The 22609-nt window shown below is 37.1% G+C and overlaps 1 protein-coding gene across 7 annotated transcripts in view; it reads left to right on the top strand.

Moving 5' to 3' along the window:
* The window catches only part of ARFIP1 (ARF interacting protein 1), a 130590-nt gene that overhangs the window by 30497 nt on the left and 77484 nt on the right, over positions 1-22609 (top strand). For all 7 annotated transcript variants that reach the window (XM_024126625.3, XM_024126620.3, XM_028491791.2 and 4 more), the window contains one exon: positions 13171-13272. In XM_024126625.3, the coding sequence (XP_023982393.1) occupies positions 13171-13272 (102 nt within the window). The remainder of the gene's footprint in view (positions 1-13170; positions 13273-22609) is intronic.

Raw genomic sequence — 22609 nt, 5'->3', positions numbered from 1 at the left:
TGGGCTTTCAGGCAAAACAGATCCTCTGTCCTTAGAGATGGTAGAATGGAATTCACCCTTAAAAAAAAATTGACAGTTTATTGAAGTATATTTTGCATATGATAAAATGCATCCATTTAAAATATGCCGTTCGATGAGTTTTGACAAATGTATAAACTTGGGAAACCCATAATCACAATCAAGATACAGATAAAGGGCTTCCCTGGTGGCGCAGTGGTTGAGAGTCCGCCTGCCGATGCAGGGGACACGGGTTCGTGCCCCGGTCCGGGAAGATCCCACATGCCGCGGAGTGGCTGGGCCCATGAGCCATGGCCGCTGAGCCTGCGCGTCCAGAGCCTGTGCTCCGAAGCAGGAGAGGCCACAACAGTGAGAGGCCCGCTTACCAAAAAAAAAAAAAAAGATACAGATAAAGTTTCTTGTGCCCCTTTGCCATCAGTCCTCCCCTATCCACCCCTCTCCCCAGGCAACAACTGATTCGTTGTGATAAATTAATTTTGTGTGTTCTAGAGTTCTGTATAAATAGAATCATATAGCATGTATTCTTTTTGTGTCTGGCTTTTTTTGGCTCAGCATAATATTATGAGATTAATCAACGGTTATTGCATGCATCAGTAATTCACTCTTTTTTATTGCTGAGGAATATTCCGTGATATGTATGTACTATAATTTGTTTATCTATTAACCTGTTAATGGGCATTTTTTTTTTCCTAGTTTTGGGCTCTTACGAGTAAAGCTGCTATGAATACACATCTACAAGTCTCTTTGGGACATTTGTTTTTATTTTTCTTGTGAATGCTTAGGTACAGAATGACTGAGTGATATGATCAAGTGTATGTTTACTTTTATAAGAAATTGCTAAACAGTCCTCCAAAGTGAAGTAGTTTTTTACATTTCCGCCAGCAGTGTATGCAAATTCCAGTTACTCTTTATCAACACTTGGTATTGTCAGTCTTTTTAAACTTTAGCCATTGTATTGAGTATATAGTTGTATCTTCTTGTAGCTTTAAATTGCATTTCCTTGATGATTAGTGATGTTGAACATCTTCTCATGCACTTACTTGCCATTCATTTGTTTTCTTTAGTGAAGCGTCTGTTAAAATTTTGGGCCATATTTTATTTGCGTTGTTTGTCGTCTTATTGAATTTTAAGACTTATTTATATATTTTGAATACCAGTCATTTGTCAGATACATATCTTACATCTGTTTTCTCCCTGTCTGTGGCTTGCCTTTTCATTTTTTTAATGGTGTCGTTTTGAAAAGAAGTTTTTAATTTTGATGAAGTCCAGGTTATCAGTGTTTCTCTTATTGTTTATGTTTTTTTGTTTCCTAAGAAATGTTTGCCTACCCCAAGGTCATTGTTCAGTCTACTAATAAGCCCGTCAAAGGCATTCTTCATTTCTGTTATTAAGTGATTTTTATCTCTAGCATTTCTTTTTGGTTCTTTCTTAGGATTTCTACATCTCTGCTTATGTTGCTCGTCTGTTCATGCATGCTGTCTACTTTATCCATTACAGCCCTTATCATATTAATCATAGTTGTTTTTAAATTCCTGGTCTGATAATTCCAACATCCCTGCCATTTCTGATTGTGATGCTTGCTCTGTGATCTCAAATTGTGTTTTTTGCCTTTGGAAGCCTTGTAATTTTTTCCTTGGTAGTCAGCCATGATGTATCAGGTAAAAGGAACTGCTGTAAATAGGCCTTTAGCAATGTCTGGGTAAGGTGTGGGAGGAGGGAAGCACTGTATAGTCCTGTGATTAGGTCTCAGCCTTTTAGTGAGCCTGTGCCTCTGGATTATGAACTTCACAAGTGTTTCTCAGTTTTTCTGTCCTCCCCTTAGGTGGGACAGGATAGTTAGAGTGTGCTGGGTTTGGGTATTTCCCTTCCTCATCTCTGTTAGGTGCTGGTTTTACCCAAGCAGGTTAGGTTCTGGTTTCTCCTGAGGGTAGGCCTTGTTCAGAACAGAGTGCTTGGTGTATTTCACAATGGTTTCAATTCTCCACCACTTGCTGGAAGGATGAGGGGATTTTTCTGCCATATTTGCAGGGGTAACCTGGTCTGGCTCTTGGAAGCAAAACTCAGTATTGTGGGACCCTGCTTATGACTGAGTCCCCCTGGAGTCTTTAATTCTCACAGTTGTCCACACTGAGCCTCCAGCAGCTCATCGATTACAGTTCAGGTTTTCCTACCCCAGCACTGGTTCCTGAGGTGGGTTTTGCTGTGGTGAGCCATGGCTCCCTGCATTTGCCTGTCTCTCCAATTTTGGGAGTAGTGGTGTGCCCTGTGTCTCCCCTTTTACGAATCCGAGAAGAGTTGTTGACTTTTTAGTCTGTTCAGCTTCTTACTTGTTGTTAGAATGAAGTGGTGACTCCCAAGCTCCTTCCATGCAGAAACGAAACCGGAAGTCAAGGTCACGACTGAGTACTTCCTCACACCAAGATTACCACTGTTCTGCCTACAGCCATCGTTCCTTGTTGGTTTTCTTTTTGAATTGAATCGTATGGTATGTACCCTTTGGGTCTGGCTTCATTGGCTCAACGTTGTCTGTGAGATTTTTTGTTTTTAATAGCCACATTTCTATTTTATTGCTGTGTAGTGTTCCATTGTATGATTATACTACAGCTTCTTTATCCGTTCTACCGTTGATGGGCACATTTGGGTTTCCAGTTTTTAGCTATTTTGGATAAAGCTGCTATGAATATTCTTGTATTTGTTTTATGATGGACATATGCACTATATTTCTTGTGTGTATTTCCTAGGAGTGGAGTTGCTGGGTCATAGGATAGGCATATGTTTAACTTTAATAGTTAAATACTGCCAAAAAGTTTTCCACAGTGATTTTACCAATTTTTACTTGCACCAGCAATGTATGAGAATCCACATACTTGCTAACACTTGGTTTTGTCAGTCTTTCTAAATTTGGCCATTCTGATGGGTGTACAGTAGTATCTGATTTGTGGTTTTAATCTGCGTGACAAGTTGAACTGAATGACTTGTAGATCCTCCCCAGTACTAAAGTTTTATGTTTGTTTGTTTAAAGAGTCTAGTGCCTGCTTATAGCAGTGATTCTCAATTAGCTACACATTGGAATCACCTGGTGAACTTTTAAAACTTAAAGTTCCCCAGGTAGTTCTAAGATTCAGAGAGGGTTGAAAATCATTGGCATTTATGGATGAAACAGTCTGTGCCTCTCAGGACTTTGCTGTACCCTTTGGTGAGTGACATGTTCGTCTTTCTCCTTGCCCAAGCCAAAAATTGGGTAGGGGGCATGGGTTATCCTACATTCCTCCCCCTTCTTGATCCCCCACAATCTAGTCACTCTGTAAGTCTCTTACTTTACCTCCTAAAGAACTCTTGAATCTACCTTTTTCCATTCGCACGACCTTAATTTAGATCTTTATTATTTCTTACTTGGACTGTAAAATACCTCCTAAATAGTTCTTCTACTTCTAGTCTTTCCTTCTTTCCCTTCAGTCTAACCTCCTACCAGACTGTTCTCTAAAATAAATTGATCAGATTCTTCTGCTTCTTTCTCCCTTATCCCTTTTAGGAGAAGTCCACACTTCTTGGTCTGGCATTTATAAAGTCCATCATGATAGTCTCCTGCATACTTTTCTAGCCTCTTTTGTTATTTTTATTTTTCAAACTTTAAATTTTGATAAAATTTCATACAGAAAACTTAAACTCTTTACCCAGATTCACCAGTCATTGTTTTGTCCCATTTACTTTAATGTTTTCTCTTTATATATATATACAGTTTCTTCTCTTTTCAACCATTTGAGAGTGATTTGCAGACATCGTGTCCCTTTATTCCTAAGAACAAGGACTTTTTCTTATATAATTTCAGTACTTTTATCAAAATTAGAAAATTATTTAGGAAATTGATACAGTACTATTATTCAATCCACAGTTGTTCCAATAATATCCTTTATAGCTATTTTTTTCCTATTTTGTGATCCAGTCCATATTGTATATTGTATTTAGCTGGCATTTATCTTGTCTCCTTTTATCTGCAACAGTTCATCTACTTTTATTTTTCATGAGCTTAAGCTTTTTGAAGTATGCGAGCCAGTTTTTCTACTGCCTACCACCTATTTCCTTGATTTGGGGTCTTTATTATTATTTCCTTCCTACATCTTAATTTTAGTTTAATTTGCTCTTTTTCTGTTTTCTTAAGGTACAATCTTAGATTGTTGGTTTAAGATCTTCCTTCTATTCAAATATAAGCATTTAAAGCTATAAATTTCTAAGCTTTGCTTTAGGTGCATCGCACAAATATTGCTATGTTGTGTTTTCATTATCATTCAGTTCAAAATATTTTTTTTCTCTTGTGGTTTCTTCTTTTTCACATTAATTTTTTAGATGTGTTATTTAATTTCCAAATTTTGGGGGTTTCCTGCATATCTGTATGGATTGATTGTAATTAAATTCCACTGTGGTCATAGAACATTCTCTATATGATTTCACGCTTTTAAAATTTATTGAGTCTTGTTTTATGGCACCAAATATGACTTGTTTAGCTAAATACATCATGTTTGTGTGAAAGTAATATGTATTCTGCCATTATTAAGTTTCCTATTCCATAAATATCAGTCAGGGTGGCTGATGGTGTTCAGATCTTCTATGTCTATGCCAGTTTCCTTTGTCCTAGTTGTTCTTTCAGTTGCTATAAGAGTGGTGGTAAAGTCTCCAAAGATGATTGTGGAGTTGTCTGTTTCTCTTTTTAATTCAGTCAATGTTTGTTTCATTTATTTTGAAGCTCTGTTATGGGAACCAACATACACATTTATGATTGTTACATATTCCTGATGAATTGATCATTTTATCATTATGAAACATCTCTCTTTATCTTTGGTAATACTTTAAAAAAAACTTTTATCAGATATTAGTAAAACCATGCCAACTTTCTTATGCCTTCTCTTTGCGTGGTGTATCTTTCTCCATCCATTTATTTTCCATCTATTTATATCTTTGGCTTTATAGATAGAATATAGTAGGGTCATTAAAAGAAAAAATCCAGGTAATTCCCTGGTGGTCCAGCGGTTAGGACTTTGCACTTTCATTGCCAAGGGCCTAGGTTCCATCACTGGTTGGGGAACTAAGATACCGCAAGATGCATGGCATGGCCAAAAAAAAATAAAAAATAAAAATTCCACTCTGACAATCTCTGCCTTTTAACTAAAATGTTTAGTCCAATAATATTTAATGCCATTATTGATGTAGTTGATTTTGTATCTACCCTCTTAGTTTCTTTGTTTTTTACTTCTTTCCTCTGTATTTTTTCTCTCCTCTTTTCCTGCCTTTTTATTTATTATCTGAATATTTTAATTTCACTTTTATTTTCCTGGTAATTTTTTAGTTACACTTCTTTGCATTATACTTTTAGTGGTTGCCATGATTATAGTATATATATTAAACTTTTCATATTTCACTTATAATTAATAATGTACTGCTTTTCTCTTAAAACAGAAATTTTGTATCCTTTTAGGTCCATATTTCCCTTATCTCCCCCTTTGTTCTTTAATACAGTTGTTTTATGTATATTATGTCTAGATACATTGTAAACCACATGATGTTCTAACATTTGCTTTAAGCAGTTTTATGGTTTATAAAGAAATTGAGATGAAAAGGCAAAAAGAAAAAAAAAATGCTTTTTGCATTTACCCAGGGAATTACCATTTCATTTCCTTCTCATTCTTTTCTGAACATCTATTTTTTTCTGTCTGGTTTTATTTCCCTTCAGCCTGAGAACTTTCTTTAGCATTTCTTGTAGTTCAGGTCTGCTGGTGATGAATTCTCTTAGTTTTATCTGAGAATATCCTTAATATCCTCTCTAATTCTTTTTTTTTGTTCTTTTGTGGTATGCGGGCCTCCCTCTGCTGTGGCCTCTCCCGTTGCGGAGCACAGGCTCCGGACGTGCAGGCTCAGCGGCCATGGCCCACGGGCCCAGCCGCTCCGCGGCATGTGGGATCCTCCCAGACCAGGGCGCAAACCCGGTTCCCCTGCATCGGCAGGTGGACGCGCAACCACTGCGCCACCAGGGAAGCCCTATCCTCTCTAATTCTTAAAGGATATTTTCACTGGATATAGAATTCTAGGTGGACAGTTTTCTTCTTTTTACCACAGTGTCCCACTCTCTTCTGGCCTTTACAGTTTCTGATGAGAAATCAGACATTAGTTGGATTGTTGTTCTCTGATAGTAATATTTTTTTTTCTCTCTTGCTGCTTTTGAGGTGACCCTTTTCTCTCTCCTTTTCTTCTGGTATTTTACTTACACATAAATTGGAATATTTAATATTTTCTTACAGGTCTGTGAAGGTCTTTTTCTTTAGTCTTTTTTTCTCTCTGTTCTTTACCTTGGATAATTTATATTGATTTAATTTAGTTTTACTTTACTCTTTCCTGTCATCCTCATTTGGCTAGGTCCATCTAGTGAATATTTTCTTTGAAAAATTGTAGTTTTCAGTTCTAGAAATCCATTTGCTTCATTTTTACTATGCTGAGATTTCCTGTTTTTTTCACTGAGATTTTTGATTCACTGAAAATGTTTTGTTTTACTTAACTGAAGGTATTGTAATAGTGTCTTTTAAATCCTTATCTGTTAGTTCCAATCTCTTGTTCATCTCAGAGCCAGACTAAATTGATTTTCTTTTCCCTTGGGAATTCTGTTTCGTTTTCTTGGTTCATTATATACCTGATAATTTTGGATTGTATCCTGAATGTTTTGAACATTGAGATATGAAGATCCTGGATTCTGTAATTTTCTCCAGTGAGTATTGCTTCCTTTGTTTTGGCTGATAATTTTCTTGGCTGGACTTGCATTGCAAACTGTTTCTTGGGTGGCAGCTCTGGTCTCAATTCAGATCTTTTGGCTTTAGGTGAGCTCAGTCGAGTCTGTTCTGTGCAGGTACCTTGAGGGGATAGAGATGTGAGTAGACAGAGTTTGGGAATCCCCTTTCTGGATCTTTCCTTTTCAGGATTCCCCCATACCTTTTACTTTTGTGAGCTTAACTTTTCCCCAACTCAGAAGGACTAGTTTTCCCCTGGATGCTCTGGCAGCTACTGGGTGCACAGCATAGATAGGATTTAGTTTTAGGCTAAAAGCCAAGGAGATGGAAACTTGCTTGCATAGCTCCCTATCTCCCCTCCTCCAAGCAAGCATGTGCTCTCCACCAGAGTCTCTTTACTCTCCAGTGCCTTCAATTAATTGCTTTTTAAATTGTGTTCAGCTTTTACAGTTGTTTTCTGTGCAGGGTTGGGGAGGTTTAGTCCATTAGTTCCAGAAGCAGAAACCTGCCCTTGGAAGCCTCCTATTGTGGTTTTTCTCCTACCCTGCTTGCCATCCCTTATAAGTTTCCTTTGCTAGTTCCTCCCATGTCCAAATATTAGGGTGTCCTAGAGCTCAGTCTACAAACCTCTCTTTTCTATCTACATCAACTTTCTAGATCAGAGGTCAAGCCAAATCCATGCCTAGTCATTTATGTATTGCCTGTGTCTGCTTTGGGGCTATAACAGCAGAGTTGAGTAGTTACAACAGAGACCTTACAGCTCACAGAGCCTAAAATATTTGCTGTTTGGCCCTTTATAGAAAATGTTTGTTGACCCCTGTTCTAGGTGATCTTATCCAATCCAAGGGGTTTAAATGTCGTCTACACACTGATGACTTCTAAATTTCTTATCCCCAGCGTCAGGCTTTCTTCTGGACTCAGGCTCATATATCCAAGAGCCTGGTAACGTTATCCACATAAACCTTAATATGTCCTACACTAAACTTTAGCTGTTTTCTCTATGCTGTGCTCCACCCCCAGTCTTGCCCAGGTCTATTAACAGCAATTCCACCTTTCCAGCTGTTCGGGCCAAAAACCTCTGTAGTTGTCCATCACCTCTCTTTTTCCCATCTTTCACATCTGTCTGTAAGGAATTCCAATTGGTTCTACCCTCAGAATATGCCTAGAATCTAACCACTTCTTACCTCCTCAGCCGCTCTCACCTTACTCCAAGCTACCATTATCTCTTGCTTAGATTATTCCATTAAATTGTTCTCTTTGCTTCTGCCTTTGCTCACTTATAGTTCAGTGCAACACAGTAGGAAAAGAGTGATCCTTTTCAAACATAAGTCAGGTCATTTCACTCTTTTTTTTTTTTTTCTTGCGGTACGCTGGCCTCTCACTGCTGTGGCCTCTCCTGTTGCGGAGCACAGGCTCCGGACGCGCGGACTCAGCGGCCATGGCTTACGGGCCCAGCTGCTCCGTGGCACGTGGGATCTTCCCGGACCGGGGCACGAACCCATGTCCCCTGCATCGGCAGGCGGACTCTAAACCACTGCGCCACCAGAGAAGCCCGAGGTCATTTCGCTCTTACGTTCAAACCTTCAAGTAGCTTCTCATTTCACTAAGAAGAAAATCCAAAGTTCTTATTATGGTCTTTAAAGCTGCACATGTTCTTGCCCTTCGCTGCCTCTCTGACATTTCTTTCTGTTCTCCTCTGGCCGTCAAGCTGCATGGCCTTCTTGTTGTTCCTTGAAAAGCTGAGCATGTTCCCACCTCCTCATCTTTGTATTTACTATTTCTTCTGCCTGGGATTCTGGACTCCCGGATATCTTTATGGCTCACTCCCTCACTTTATTCAGGTCTCACAAAAATATGTCTCTTCTGAGGTTTTCCCTGACTACCTTATTTAAAGCAGCACATTCATGAACACATGCCCATTAGTATTTATGACTGTATAACATGTGTACTTATTTATTTGTTTTCCCCAACTAGGATATGAGCTCTATGAGGGTAGGGAATTTTGTCTGTTTTGTTCACCACTCTATCCTGAGTATCTGATATTGTGCCTGGCACATGAGAGAGCTCAATAAATTAGTAGAACCGATGAAAGTATGAATGAATAGTCACCATTCTACCCAAATTGCTTTAGTTGCAGTTTCTAGAATATACTAGACTCTTTCTATTCTGCTCCTGTTATTCCTTCTATTTAGAATCTCTCCTTTACTGTGTCCCCATGTGTCATCCTATAAGATTCAACTTAAATATCACCTCTGATTAAGTCTTCCCACTGGTGCTCACCACACTGTACTGTAATTATTTTTTACCAATACTTCTAGTTCCTAGAAGCCTAAGATCTGATTTCTATTTCTGTTTCATCCCATGCATATTACATAGAAGACAGTAAATACCTGTTGAATCACCAACTATTTTTAGGAGGAAGAAAGTAAGAGCATATCTTACAATTTGGAAGAGTGATGATTATTTAGATAGCTAGATCTTAATCTTCCTGGTTGGATTAGAGACCAAATACCTAGTGTCTGTACATCTCTTAACCACAAGGAGCAGAAACTTAACTCCAGTAGCCTCATGTAATCTGGGTATATTGTAAGGAGGCAGTGGCAGTGAGGAAAATAGGGATCTCAAAAGAAGCCAAGATGCTGAGACCCTTCGATGGAAAAAAGGAATGTCTCTTCAACAAATGGCGCTGGGAAAACTGGATATCAACATGCAAGTTGGACCCTGTCTTATACCATACACAAAACCAGCTCCAGAATGTATCTAAGACCTAAATGTAAGACCTATAACTATAAAACTCTTAGAAGAAAAGCTTATGATAGTGGATTGGGCAAAGATTTCCTGAATATGACATCAAAAGCACTGGCAACAAAAGTAAAAATAGACAAATTGAACTACATCTAAACTAAAAACTTCTGTACATCAAAGGACACGATCAACAGAGTGAAAAGGTAGCCTACAGAATGGGAGAAAATATTTGCAAATCATATATCTGATGAGGTTAATATCCAGAATATATAAAGAACTCCTACAACTCAACAATTAAAACACAAATAACCCAATTTTTAAAATGGACAAAAGACTTGACTAGACGTTCCTTCAAAGATGATACACAAATGGCCAACAAGCATATGAAAAAGTGCTCAACTCTAATCATTAGGGAAATGCAGATCAGAACCACAATGAGATATCTCCTCACACTTAATAGGTTGGCTACTGTTTTAAAAATGTAAATAACAATTATTGGTGAGGATATGAAGAAATTGGAACCTTTGTGCACTGTTGGTAGGAATATAAAATTGCGCAACCATTATGGAAAACAGTATGGTGTTTCCTAAAAAATTTAATAATAGAATTACCATGTGATCCAGCAATCCCACTTTGGGGTATATTTCCGAAAGAATTGAAAGAAAAACCTTGAAGAGATATTTGCACACCCATGTTCACAGCAGCACTATTCACTAGAGCCAAGAAATGGAAGCAACCTAAATGTCCATCAGTGGATGACTGAATAAATAAAATGTGGTATATACATACAATGGAATATTATTCAGCCTTAAAAAGAAAGGAAATGTTGACACATGTCCAACATGGATATGAATCTTGAGGACATTATGTGAACTAAGATAAGACAGTCATACAAAGTCAAATACTATATGATTCCATTGGTATGAGGTATTCAGAACAGTCAAATTCATAGAAGTAGAAAGCAGAATGATGCTTGCTAAGGGCTCTGGGGGAGTGGGGGAGGGGAATGGAGAGTTGTTGTTTAATGGGTATAGAGTTTCAGTTTTGCAAGATGAAGAAGTTCTGGAGATTGCACAGCAATGAGAATACTATACATAACACTACTGAACTATACATTTAGAAATGGTTAAGATGGTAAATTTTAGGTTACACGTTTTTTACCATAATAAAAAAAACAGAAGATTTTCATAAGGTTATAATTTAGAAACAGAGGAAGATCTAGATACAGGTAACACTTTGTCAACAAACTTTGACAAGTTTGATAACACTGGTCAAGTAGAGTTTGTGAATTTTTAAGCTGTGACTTTTCATCAAAATAATTCTACTCTTTGCTCTTCTTGTGCTTTCATTTGTCTTCCCAGTACCCTAGTTGACTGATTAGCTCAACATCCCCAACTCAGACCTTCAGAAAGAGTCTGATTAGCTCAGGAAATTCCTCTTTCCTCTGTTGGGCAATGGTTTTCTAACCCGGCCTTATCTTGAAACCTGTAGCTTGCAAGGCCTTGTGTCGGGGGTGCTTCTTTGGTTCAGTCAGGGGCCACCCCTTAATTGGGGACTGTGAAAGAGACAGTTTCTCTTAGTAGAGATCAGTGAAAGTCTGTAAATATATGCATATAAGTAGCCAGATATAATTTAAATAAGACATTTCAAATCCTTAAAGTAGATACTGCTTTAGAATAATAATAAGGAGGAGATAGTGGATGCTATGGTGGGGGGCTCAGTTACCTCCTTTAGGACCAGGGCTGTCCTTCCAGGAGTGATGCCTGCTGAGGGCTCATAGCTGAGTCTCCCCAGGAATTGCCTCTGCCAAAGAGAACTGCCTTGTCCACGATTATACCCCTATCCAGGGGATAGCCTGCATCTAATAACCAGGGGTAGGGATGCGGGGGTACAAAGGCCTGGCCCCCTTCCCTTAATTTGGAACAACTTTAAAGAGCCATCTCAGCTTCAGTGCTCCATATACGATTGGCTAAGGCCTATGATGTAACAACAGCATTGCAGCTCTGTCCAGTCTTACTACCCTCACTCACTTTAGTGGAGAACCCTACGATAATTTTCCTGCATTCAGAGACTCTTCCCCCAGAATCCAATCTAAAGCAGAGAAGTTTTTGTTTTCCCCTCTTGAACTTTTGAAATCTTCTCTCTGAAATTTTTTTTTTAATTTTCAAGTCTTACATGAGATGTCAGTTTATTAATTCCCTCACTAGTTTCGAGCCTGTGGTAAGGTGAACTCTGAAATATGGCATTTTTTAAACCAGTATTTTTTTAATAAGATATTTAGGAATGCAAGGAAATAACTGAGTTTTCTGGGAAATGTTTTAAGTGATATTAACAGGATTTTGCCTTATTATAAAAGTTCTCTTTTCATTGGCTTAACCAAGTTCAGTTTGATATTCTAGTCTTTTATTAAAACTGTCTCCATATAATTTAAGTACACTGATTTTGAGATACTTGGTAATTCACTTGTTTTGTTTTGCTATTTCGACATTTCCCCTTGGCTTGTTTTACTGCAGTGATATCCATAAGAAGCAACGAATGTGTGACTACATGCTCAATGGGTGGGACAAGGGAGAGAGTGAGGGTGGAACATAAGTGTATAATGATCATTTTAACACCTTCATCACTACAAATCAGACTTTTGATGTAGCTCGTATCCTTTCCATTCAGTAAACATTTATTGAGAACCCTGGGCTAATCTCTAATGATACACAGATGGCTATGACTGTCTCTGTCCTCAAGGACCTGACTTTACTGAAAGGGAATGTATTCATTTATTTGCTTAGATTTATATTCTGTTGCCCTGGGAATACAAAGATGTAGAGATAGTCTATTAAATGTTGTGTCAGACATGAGAAACATTACTATGTATAAAATTTGTCATGGTAAAGAAAAAGAGGTTTGTATAAGGAGTAGAAGTGTAATATAAATGTGGATCTATGGGAAGCAGAACATTTCTAGAGCTGCCAGGAAATAGAAATCTGGCATAGGAAGACCCTAGGATTTATGCAATCTATAACTATTCCAAAAGGTTTGGTTTTAGAGGATCCAAAAGAAAGAGGGGCAGATACTTACTGTTCTAGGTATTTACTGAAGAGTCTAGTCAGTCTCCCAAACTGAGTCAGCGGTACTTTCCCCCAGAGCAGTGCCTACCTTTTTTTTTTTTTTTTTTTTTTTTTTTTTAGTATTCTCTAAAATCTAGTAGAGTGCCTTGCACATAACAAGCTTCACTAAATGTTGGTTAAATTTGTCTACACCAGTGTCTCTCAAAGTGTGGTCTGTAGATCCAAGAATCTTTCAGGCAGCCTGTAAAGTCAAAATTATTTTCAATAATACTAAGACGTTATTTGCATTTTTTGATTTTTGTGTCGTTTGTACTATTTACAAGGTAAGGATATTGCCCCCTGGTACCTACAGTAAGATCAAGAAATCTACGTTGAATGCAGTTTTAAAGGCCAGATGTGTTTTTTATTATATTAGTATCATGTTTATTACATAAGGATTAGGTAGGTTGTAATTATTTTTAAAAAGGGCTATAATGGTGGCTTTTAAGTGCTATAAACCTGAATATAGTCTTTTGAATGTTTGCCTTTTATGATTTGGTGTTATTATATGACTATTTCTTTCCTCCTTTTTTTAGGAGTCTACTATGGCTCAAGAATCTCCAAAAAATTCAGCAGCAGAGATTCCAGTGACTAGTAATGGAGAAGCTGATGACGCTCATGAACATGGCTTTAATAGGGTAAGAACACTTTTCTGTCTCTTAATACAAAGAATCATGATAAGCCCTTAAAGTTGAGATGAAAGTAATAGAGTTTAATATGGGAATATGTTCTTAGATAGGCTGAAATGCCAGGAATCCAATGTTATTATGGAGGGATGACTAGGTGGGTCATGTTAGTGATTTGTCAAGAATAAGCTCCAGGCCAGTAAAGCATTGAGGCTTTGATGTTACTATCTGCCGTTTTATTGCATGACCAGAACAAGAGTATATCTGATGATTTTGGCATATAACTTTATAGAAAATGACTTCATTTTACTTGTGATAAGCAAAAATATTAACTATAGATTATCCTTTAAAAAATTGGTACTATCTTATCTCTTTTCTTAGTACATAATTCCTTAGTACGTAATTCCTAAGCAGGCTTCTCTTGACTTTGCCGTTCACTTTCTAAAATGGCATATTTGACTCAGTGGAAAACGAAACTTGGGGTGTGTTTCATTTTGATCTGCTGCGCATTTGAAATTGACATTTAATGCATTTTAATGGAAGCATCATGGGTTTAGAGCTAATGTGGGTTCAGATTTCAGCTGTGCCATTCCTGACAGTGTAACCTTGGGCAGATAGTTACTTAATCTCTTCTAGTTGTTGTTTTCTAATCTCTCTAAATGAGATCTTATTTTCATGGGGATATTAATATTAAATGAGATTAAAATAAGTAATATGCCTAATATAGTCCTAGAAATGATAGTGATGGTTATCATTTCTGGAGATACTTGAATTAAACACCCCTTTTTTTGACATTTGATACATGTGTACAACTTTAAATAACTTTAAAAATATAGTTTCATATTCTTGAAAAAGTATTGGTTGAAAGATACTTGAATTATTTTACAGCTTAAATAGGACTCTTTTTACTTCATATGTTTTAAGAATAAAATTCTTTATTTTAGTTTAACAGAAGGTGATATTTTAGATCAGGATTTCTCATTCTCAGCATTATCTACATTTTGGGCCAGGTAAATTCCTTAGTGGAGGATTGGCCTGTGCATGTAAGGTGGTTAGCTGGATCCCTGGCCTCCTCCTAGTAGATGTCAGTAGCACCCTCCAGTTGTGACAAGCAATATGTCTCCAGATGTTGCCAGCTGTCAAGGGTAGGGAAAAACTTGCCTCTGGTTGAAAACTACTGTTTTAGATAGATCATTTTAATGGATTTTTAGAAAATTCCACTGAATTTCACTTATTTTTGGCTCAGCAGTCCTTTGGAAGAAACAAATGTGTTTTCAAGCTTGGGATATGGTTATTTTAATTGCAGGTGTTTTAACTCGGTTTCTAAGCATCCATGACCCAATATAGGGTGACTGAGAAGAAAGACTTAAATTCTGAGCACTCAAAGGAAATTTTCACTTTCTGGTATTTGAAAACACCAAGACACACTTGCATATTAAGGAGACTCAAGTTACCATCATTAGACAGTCTACCAATTACTTTATAAACTTCTATTAATTCAAATAATTCGTTATACCAGGATTTCAGTTAATGATTGCTTCATCTTATTTTTGGTAACAGCTCCTTTTTGTGAATTTATTCTGCAAACATTTATTGAGTGTCTTCTGTTGTATACCAGGCATTGGGGATATCATCACAACAAAAATGACAGAAATACCTGCCACCAGGGAGTTGATACTCTAATAGACAGTCTAATGAAAGCTTTGAGAAAAATGCAACACACAGAATGCTGCATTATTTTGGGGATTCACCTGCCATCTTCCATCTTAAGCCTGTTTTTTTTTTTTTTTTTTTTTTTTGAGCTATAGCTTATACATAGTAAAAAGCACAAATGTTAAGTGTAAAGCTCAACAGAACCACCACCCACATCAAGAAGTAGAACATTTCGAGGTCCTGCCTTACCTGGCTCCCTCTTGCCCTCTTCTACGCAATACACCTCCCTCCCTTCCAGGGTAATTACTAGTGTAATTCTGTTGTCATTGATTGCTTTTGACTCTTCCTGAACTGCATATAAATGGAATCACACAGTGTGTACTCTTTTCTGACTGGCTTTCACTCAACGTTATGTCTATAATATGGTTGTTGTTGCTTTGGCAGTATTTAATTCTTTTTCATTGTAATATAGTTTTCCATTGTGTCAATACACCACGATTTGTATATCCATTCTTCAGTTGATGGATACCTAGGTTGTTTCCAGCCTGTGCCTATTATGAATAAAGATGCTGTGACCATTCTTATACAGGTCTTTTGGTGTACATAATCACCTATTTCTGTTGAGTATATACCCTGAGTGAAATTGCCAGGTCATGGTGATGTTTGGGTTTGGTAGATATTGTCACCTAGTTTGCCGAGTGATCAAACCAGCTGACAATCCTGACAGCAGTGAATAAGTATTGTAGTTATTCCACATCATTACCAATTTTTGGTATTGTCATACTTTTAAATTTTAGCCATTTTGATGGAATCATAATGGTTATCTTATTGTGGTTTTAACATGCATCTCCCTGATGACTAATGATGTTGAGCATATTTTCAGATTATTATTGACCATTTGAATATTACCTTTTATGAAGTATCTTTTCAAGTCCTTTGCCCATTTTTCTATTAAGTATATGCCTTTTTCTAATTCATTTGTAGGAGTTCTTTATATGTTCTTGGTACAAGTCATTTGTCTGGATGTGTGTATTGCAGATGTTTACCTCCAGTCTGTAACTTGCTTTTGTACTCTATTAATGGTATCTTTAGATGAACAAAAGTTAATTTTAATGAAGTCCAATTTATTAGTGTTTCTTTCCCTTTAATGATTCTTGTGACCCTTCTAAAAAATCTTAGCCTATCCCAGTATCATGAAGATACTCTGTCTTCTTCTAAAAGTTTTACTGTTTTACTTCTTACACATAGGTCTGTGATTCATCTGGAATTTTGTGTATGGCATGATATAGGGGTCAAGTTTCATTTTCTTTTCTCATATGCCTGTGATTTTCATCATTTGTTGAAAAGACTATCCTTTCTCCACATAGGGGCCGTTGCTGTTAATCAGGTGATCGTATATGTGTGGCTCTGCTACTGGGCTGTTTTATTTCTTAGTCTTTTTGTCTATCCTTGCAATAATACCACACTATTTTACCTACTTACTTATTAGAGTAATTAAGTCTGGAACAAATACTAGCTTCAACCGTGATACCTGGTAGTTAATTCCGCCAGCTTCATTCTTCTGCAGGGTTGCTTTGTACCTTAAACCTATTCATGAGTCTTTAGTTAAGAACCTTTATTACCTTTGAGTAGTACTGATAAGTTTTTTTTAATCCTTTCACATTTTAACTTTAGAGTCTTATTAGAGTGAAGTGAATTAAATCATTATATATCTGTATAAGTTCTTTGCTTATGCAGTCAAAGCCAGTTAACTTGCTGCTTTGTAAGTTTACTGCTTATTTAATGTTTAATTCTCTTTTTGGAGATTCGCCTGTAATGTTATTTCATTTTCTATTGGGGGGTAAAGAAGGAAAAAAGGAAGTGTTGTCCTGGAGCTCTCCTCTTATTGGATGTGAACTTTACCGGTAGGCAAGACTCCTTAGAAGCAGTAATCCACTTTAAACAGTACACCCCACTTTACCTCCCTAAAGAAATTCAGCATCATAAAACTTGTTTCTCTTTGTAGCTGCTCTTATGAACAATATATATCATGAGAGTTTCTTACATATTTAATATTCTTTAAAATAAAACTTGTCTATGTGATCCCTTTTACTATGAGTGAAAACAGTATTTCAAAAGCATCCTTTGACTGTTTTAAATAAATTACACTCAAGATCTGTTAGACATATATTTACCTGCATTTTGGCATACTCCTTTATTTTCCTGAGCAATAAAAGGGAAATTGTATTTAACGTCATATTCATATTTCTCTTTTAATGTAGATAAAAGTTCATAAGGAAAGTGTGAATAATGTACTGCTTAGCATTATATAGACTAGTAAAGAGATTTCATGAGAAACTAGCTCATAACTAAGGGTATTTTACTAATATACATCTTTTATACATATTTGATGTTTAAAATCATACAGTACACATTGTAAATCAACTATACTTCAATTTAAAAATATTGAAAAAATAAAATAAAATCATATAATGGCTTTTATTTAATGCATACTGCATAATGTACTTTAAAAAGTGTAAAGTCTTTTATGAAATTAAGATGATGGCTTATTAAGTTGTCATAACTTGGCTGGCCAGTTGGCGTCACTGTGGCACAGGCAGTGAAATTGTAAATGATTCTGTTCTCCTTTCTGTGTCTCACTGCCGATGTTTCATTTTTCATTTGATTTCCCTTCTTAGTCTCCTACTACGAGAGGCTCTGGTGGACTTTAACTCAACATTCACATTGAAATAGAGAATGTAATGGGAGAATTTGTCCTAGAAATTCCCTGGCAGCAGCTTAACATGTGTTAATGTTTCAAGGTTTGTTACTGTTTTTATTAAGATGAGGGGCAACAGCTATATGTAGAGAAGATAGGATAATAATCTTAGTATTACCTCAGTTCTTTACAGCAAAAATATTTTTGCTTCTAAATAAAAAGTAATTGTTATTTTTTAAAGAGTAGTAAAGTTTAATCTCTAAAGAATACAAATTACTCTTTTACTTATAAACTACATATTATTTATAATTTATTCTGTTTTAGTGCTGGTCAAAATATTAGGTTAGAAATGTGCAATTTGTACCATGAGTTAAAGAAGTGAATATTAGCTCCTTGTGAATTAAGTTGAAACTTCTTGTGAGTTAAGTTATATTTGGCAGATTTAGAGAAATTACCTTAGTAAATATAGCTAAAATAAAACTTTTCCTGTGGTAGGCCCAAAACTAAACTTCATAATTTAGGTTTTTCCACCTATAGACCTTTTCTCTAGAAAAACCTATATATACACAAAGCTACCAAATCTTGTGTTCAATTTGAAGGAGTTTAGGATCCCTTGAACCTTGCAGGTGGATCCTCAGGTTCCCTGTGTTTTAAATACTCCTGATCTACAAGTTGTGAGTTACATCACAGGATTTTAATCCAGTAGGAATACCTTGAAGATCCCTGTGTCTCACTACTTTATTTTACAACTGAGGAAAAGGGGCCCTGAGGTTGTGATGGAATTACCCGTATTAACTTGCTGTACCAGAAGCTCATGTGATTGACTGTAAGTACAGTGTGGGCAAGAATGCTCATTCATTACCTTATCTCCAGGGCCTGGCAGCAGTGCTGGCACATAATAGATAATCAGGCTTTCATTAAATGTTTAGTGAATGAATGAACAAGTGTTAGAACCAGGACTAGAAACACGGTTTCTAGACTTCTGTGGAACAACAGGAAGAGATATTGTACTCTTAGACTTGACACATCTTTTGTCCTTAATTTTCCACATGCATCATGGTCATCATTGTTGTAGTTGTTGTTGTTGGAAGTTTTATTGTTTTGGAAGTTTTTATTGTTATTTTTCTTTTACTCTTTAATTCTTTTGTTAAACTAAGTAGTTTCTCCATTCCCCTGTACTTATTAGTCTGGATAACATACTTTAGCAGTCTAAAGAAGACTTGGGAAAGAATATAAGAATAGAAATTATAAGAACCCTTTTTAGAACGTATTTCCTCTCCTCACCTTAATGTCATAACTGTCTATTTATTTATCTGCTTTTCCCAAGAGCTTGGAATCACTCTGTTTAGGGCAGAGACGGTATGTGTGCACTGCACAGCTTATGGTTCACAGTAGTTGTTCAGTGAAAGAATGAGTTTCAGTATGACTTAAATTTAACATAATTTCTACTTCAGCCATCCTATCCTAGAGTTTGAGTAGCATCTGATGACAGTTTTTCTCCATACTATATGGTGATACAATATAATGTTTTTGCATTATCTGAAAAATTTAGTAGCTCTGTCATTGGCAGCATTGATTTGATGAGGGCTTTTTCCTAAGGCCAGTTTTTACCAGATGTGTATCTTAGACCCTTTTAAAGGTATGGCAAATGTTTTTCAGGGGTTGTTTAATCCATGCAAATCTAAATTCATTTTAATATTTACTTTTTTAAAGTATAGAATATATTCTTAGTACTATTACCACAAATTAAGTTTTAAAATATGTGTTTATTATATATACATCTATTAAATTAACTCTGGATTCATATTCCTGTTGAAAATTGTGAATAAGTATAATTTTTTTTTTTTTTTTTTTTTTTTGTGGTATGCGGGCCTCCCTCTGCTGTGGCCCCTCCCATTGCGGAGCACAGGCTCCAGACGCGCAGGCCCAGCGGCCATGGCTCACGGGCCCAGCCGCTCCGCGGCACGTGGGATTCTCCCAGGCCGGGGCGCGAACCCGGTTCCCCTACATCGGCAGGCGGACGCGCAACCACTGCGCCACCAGGGAAGCCCAATAAGTATAATTTTTAATGAAAAGCTGAAGCCATATGTATCTTAATTATAATTTTTAGATTGCACCTTTATAAACAAATGCTATCATGGATAAGTGTTTTACTATTTAGGAGAAATTGTTTTGAATGTAGTTATATACAAACATTTCCATAGTGACAGTCTTTGAATGAATTCAGCATTTGCTTGACGCAAATTGGTACATCTTAACTTCAGTCCTACTTAGAACCTAGACTTTCGTCTAAGATGCAGGGGTTGGGGTGGAACCAAGAGAATAGACAGTAAACTGCCAGAAGATAGTGATGCTCTAAGTTCTTGTTAAATGTTTGTTGAGTGAATGAGAGGGAAGTGGGGGGAGAGAGAGAGAAATGAGATTGAGATTTTGTGTGTGTGTGTGCGTGTGTGTGTGTTGATAAAGTGAAGACAGTAGGTAAGTCAGGAGATTTGCTGTCTTGATCAACTGGAGTAACAGATATGGGAGGAGATTGTGATCATAAAGTAAGTTATTAGATTTAAGATTCCAGAAGTGTTGCTTCCTGAGCAGTGACAAGATCCACAGAGTGGCCGTGGGCGCTCCAGCTGCTTGAGTAGAATTGGGCATGAAAGATGAAAGGCATTGGAGATGAAGAAGTTAATGAAATCTGAGACGGAAGTGTAGGTTGGCATGTACTGTATTAGTTGAATATATCTTTTATCTGCTGTCACACTCTTTTGGCCCCTTATCCAACTACAGATCACCAAATCTGAATGAAACTACCAACCTTAGGCTTCCTACAGGCATACTGAGGGGGAAAAAAATCATACATCTTTACAGATGGTTATTACTACAACCCTTCATTCTGCATCAACATAGGTAGGCAGGCTCATGCAATAGATTTTATTTCATTTTAAGTATTTCACAGTTTGTATTAAAAAAAATAAAGCAACAGACTACGTACCGTGCCATTAGTAGATTATGTTTTTGATGAGCTGTAAAACTCAGCTTAGACACCTTACATATCACTTTGGAAGTAATTGCAAACTGAGCATAGGGTAATTCCCTGAAAGTGTGCCCAATGGCATACAAAACGTTGGGAACACCCAGGATTAATGGTAAAAGTTGGGGATAGAGCAGAAGACCTGGATATGCCAAAGCCCTCATTATTGAGGGGGCTGACCGGAAAGAAGCTGGGTGATGGAGGGTCGGTAGGTGGGAGTCAGCACTGCACACTACAGCAGAGTTCCTCAGAGTGTAGACAGAGGGTTACCTACATCAGAGTCACCTCACTTACCTGTTTGAAATTCTGACTCCTGGGCTCCACACTTCAGCTTAACCTGAATTACAACAGGCAGCTGAGAAGAACCTGCATTTTTAGTCGTTTTCTCAGGTGATTCTTACCCAAACCAAAGTTTGAGAACTGGTAGTTAGGAAGTGGAGAGCTGAGAAAATGCTGACCCTCCCTCTACCCGCTTGATAAACAATGATGGAGAATAGTCCACTTTGACTCAAGATAATTGTAGAGTGTCAGAGAGGCCACCATGAGGGGGTTAAGGATGTTGCAATATGTTTACAGCAGAATTAGGAATGTGGAGGTCTGTTGAACAACAGCTTTGCTTCTGGCAGATACTCCTTATAAGCAGCTAACTGTTAAAACAACAAAAGGGGGTTTTAAATTACCAAAGTTTGTAGAATATTTACCATAAAATTTTCAATTTGTTTCTTTTAAAATTATGTTATGTAAATGCTATGGAAGGTTTTATCCATTTTGAAGAATGAGATAAGGTATTTAAATTGAGAAAATTAAATGAAGTATTAGTATTATATCTGCTGAATACTGGGAGTACCAAAGAGGAACAAAATAGATGGTCTTAGGGAGCTTACCGTCTTCAGGAGAGAGAATGTAGACAAATAATGTCAATGCTGTGTGAGAAGTGATATGCTAAGCCCAGTATAGCATGGGCTGATAACGGGTAAAAACAAGTATGGGAAGATTACCTGAGGAAGTGCTATCCAAGCTGAATCTAAAGGATGAGCCAGCCCGATGAAGAAGAGTAAAGAATGGTCCCATCAGAGGCAACTAGAAAGACCTGAAAAAGGTGCAAGACCATAGAATTGAAAATTCACTATTGTTGGAGTGGGGAACGTGGGGACAGATGTGTGAGAAATGAGGTTGGAGAGTAAGTAGGGGCGAGGTCCTGTAAAACCTCGGAACCGTGTGGAGGAGTTTGGACTTTACCTAAAAAGCAATGGAGGACCACTAAATGAGTAAAAAACTGAAGTGCCTCATCACATTCGCATTTTAGAAAGTTGTCTCCGCCTACTGTACAAAGAATGAATTTCAGGGCTGACAAGACTAGAGACAAGGGAGACAGATTCTTCAGGTCACCACGGGAAGAAGGGAAGTGAGACTTCAGACTTTGCTCTTGTAGGGAAACTAGAGCCAGGAAAGAACACCAAGCCAATTTTAAAGATGCAGATAGGAGGAAAACCGGGAAAATATAGTGTAAGGAAACTAGGGAGAAGAGAGTTCGTGTAGTTTGTGGAATACTTGGAGAATCCTTACAGATTGTTGGTGGTTACAATGCATGCTTTTCAAATTCCTCCTTTTTAAAAAATTTCTCCTCCTCTCTCTGAGTAAAAGGGGAGAATTCATTAATAAATCTCTAGTTCTTTTTTTTAACATCTTTATTGGAGTATAATTGCTTTACAGTGGTGTGTTAGTTTCTGCTTTATAACAAAGTGAATCAGCTATACATATATCCCCATATCTCCTCTCTCTTGTGTCTCCCTCCCACCCTCCCTATCCCACCCCTCTAGGTGGTCACAAAGCACCGAGCTTAAAATCTCTAGTTCTGCTTATATACTGTAGTGTTGTGCATTTTATTAAGCATGTGTATTTTTTTAAATTTATTTATTTATTTTATTTTCGGCTGCGTTGGGTCCTCATTGCTGCACACGGGCTTTCTTTTA

The sequence above is a fragment of the Physeter macrocephalus genome, chromosome 7 (assembly GCF_002837175.3).
Source record: "Physeter macrocephalus isolate SW-GA chromosome 7, ASM283717v5, whole genome shotgun sequence".
Taxonomy (NCBI): Eukaryota; Metazoa; Chordata; class Mammalia; order Artiodactyla; family Physeteridae; genus Physeter; species Physeter macrocephalus.
This window is presented reverse-complemented; position numbering and strand designations above follow the sequence as displayed.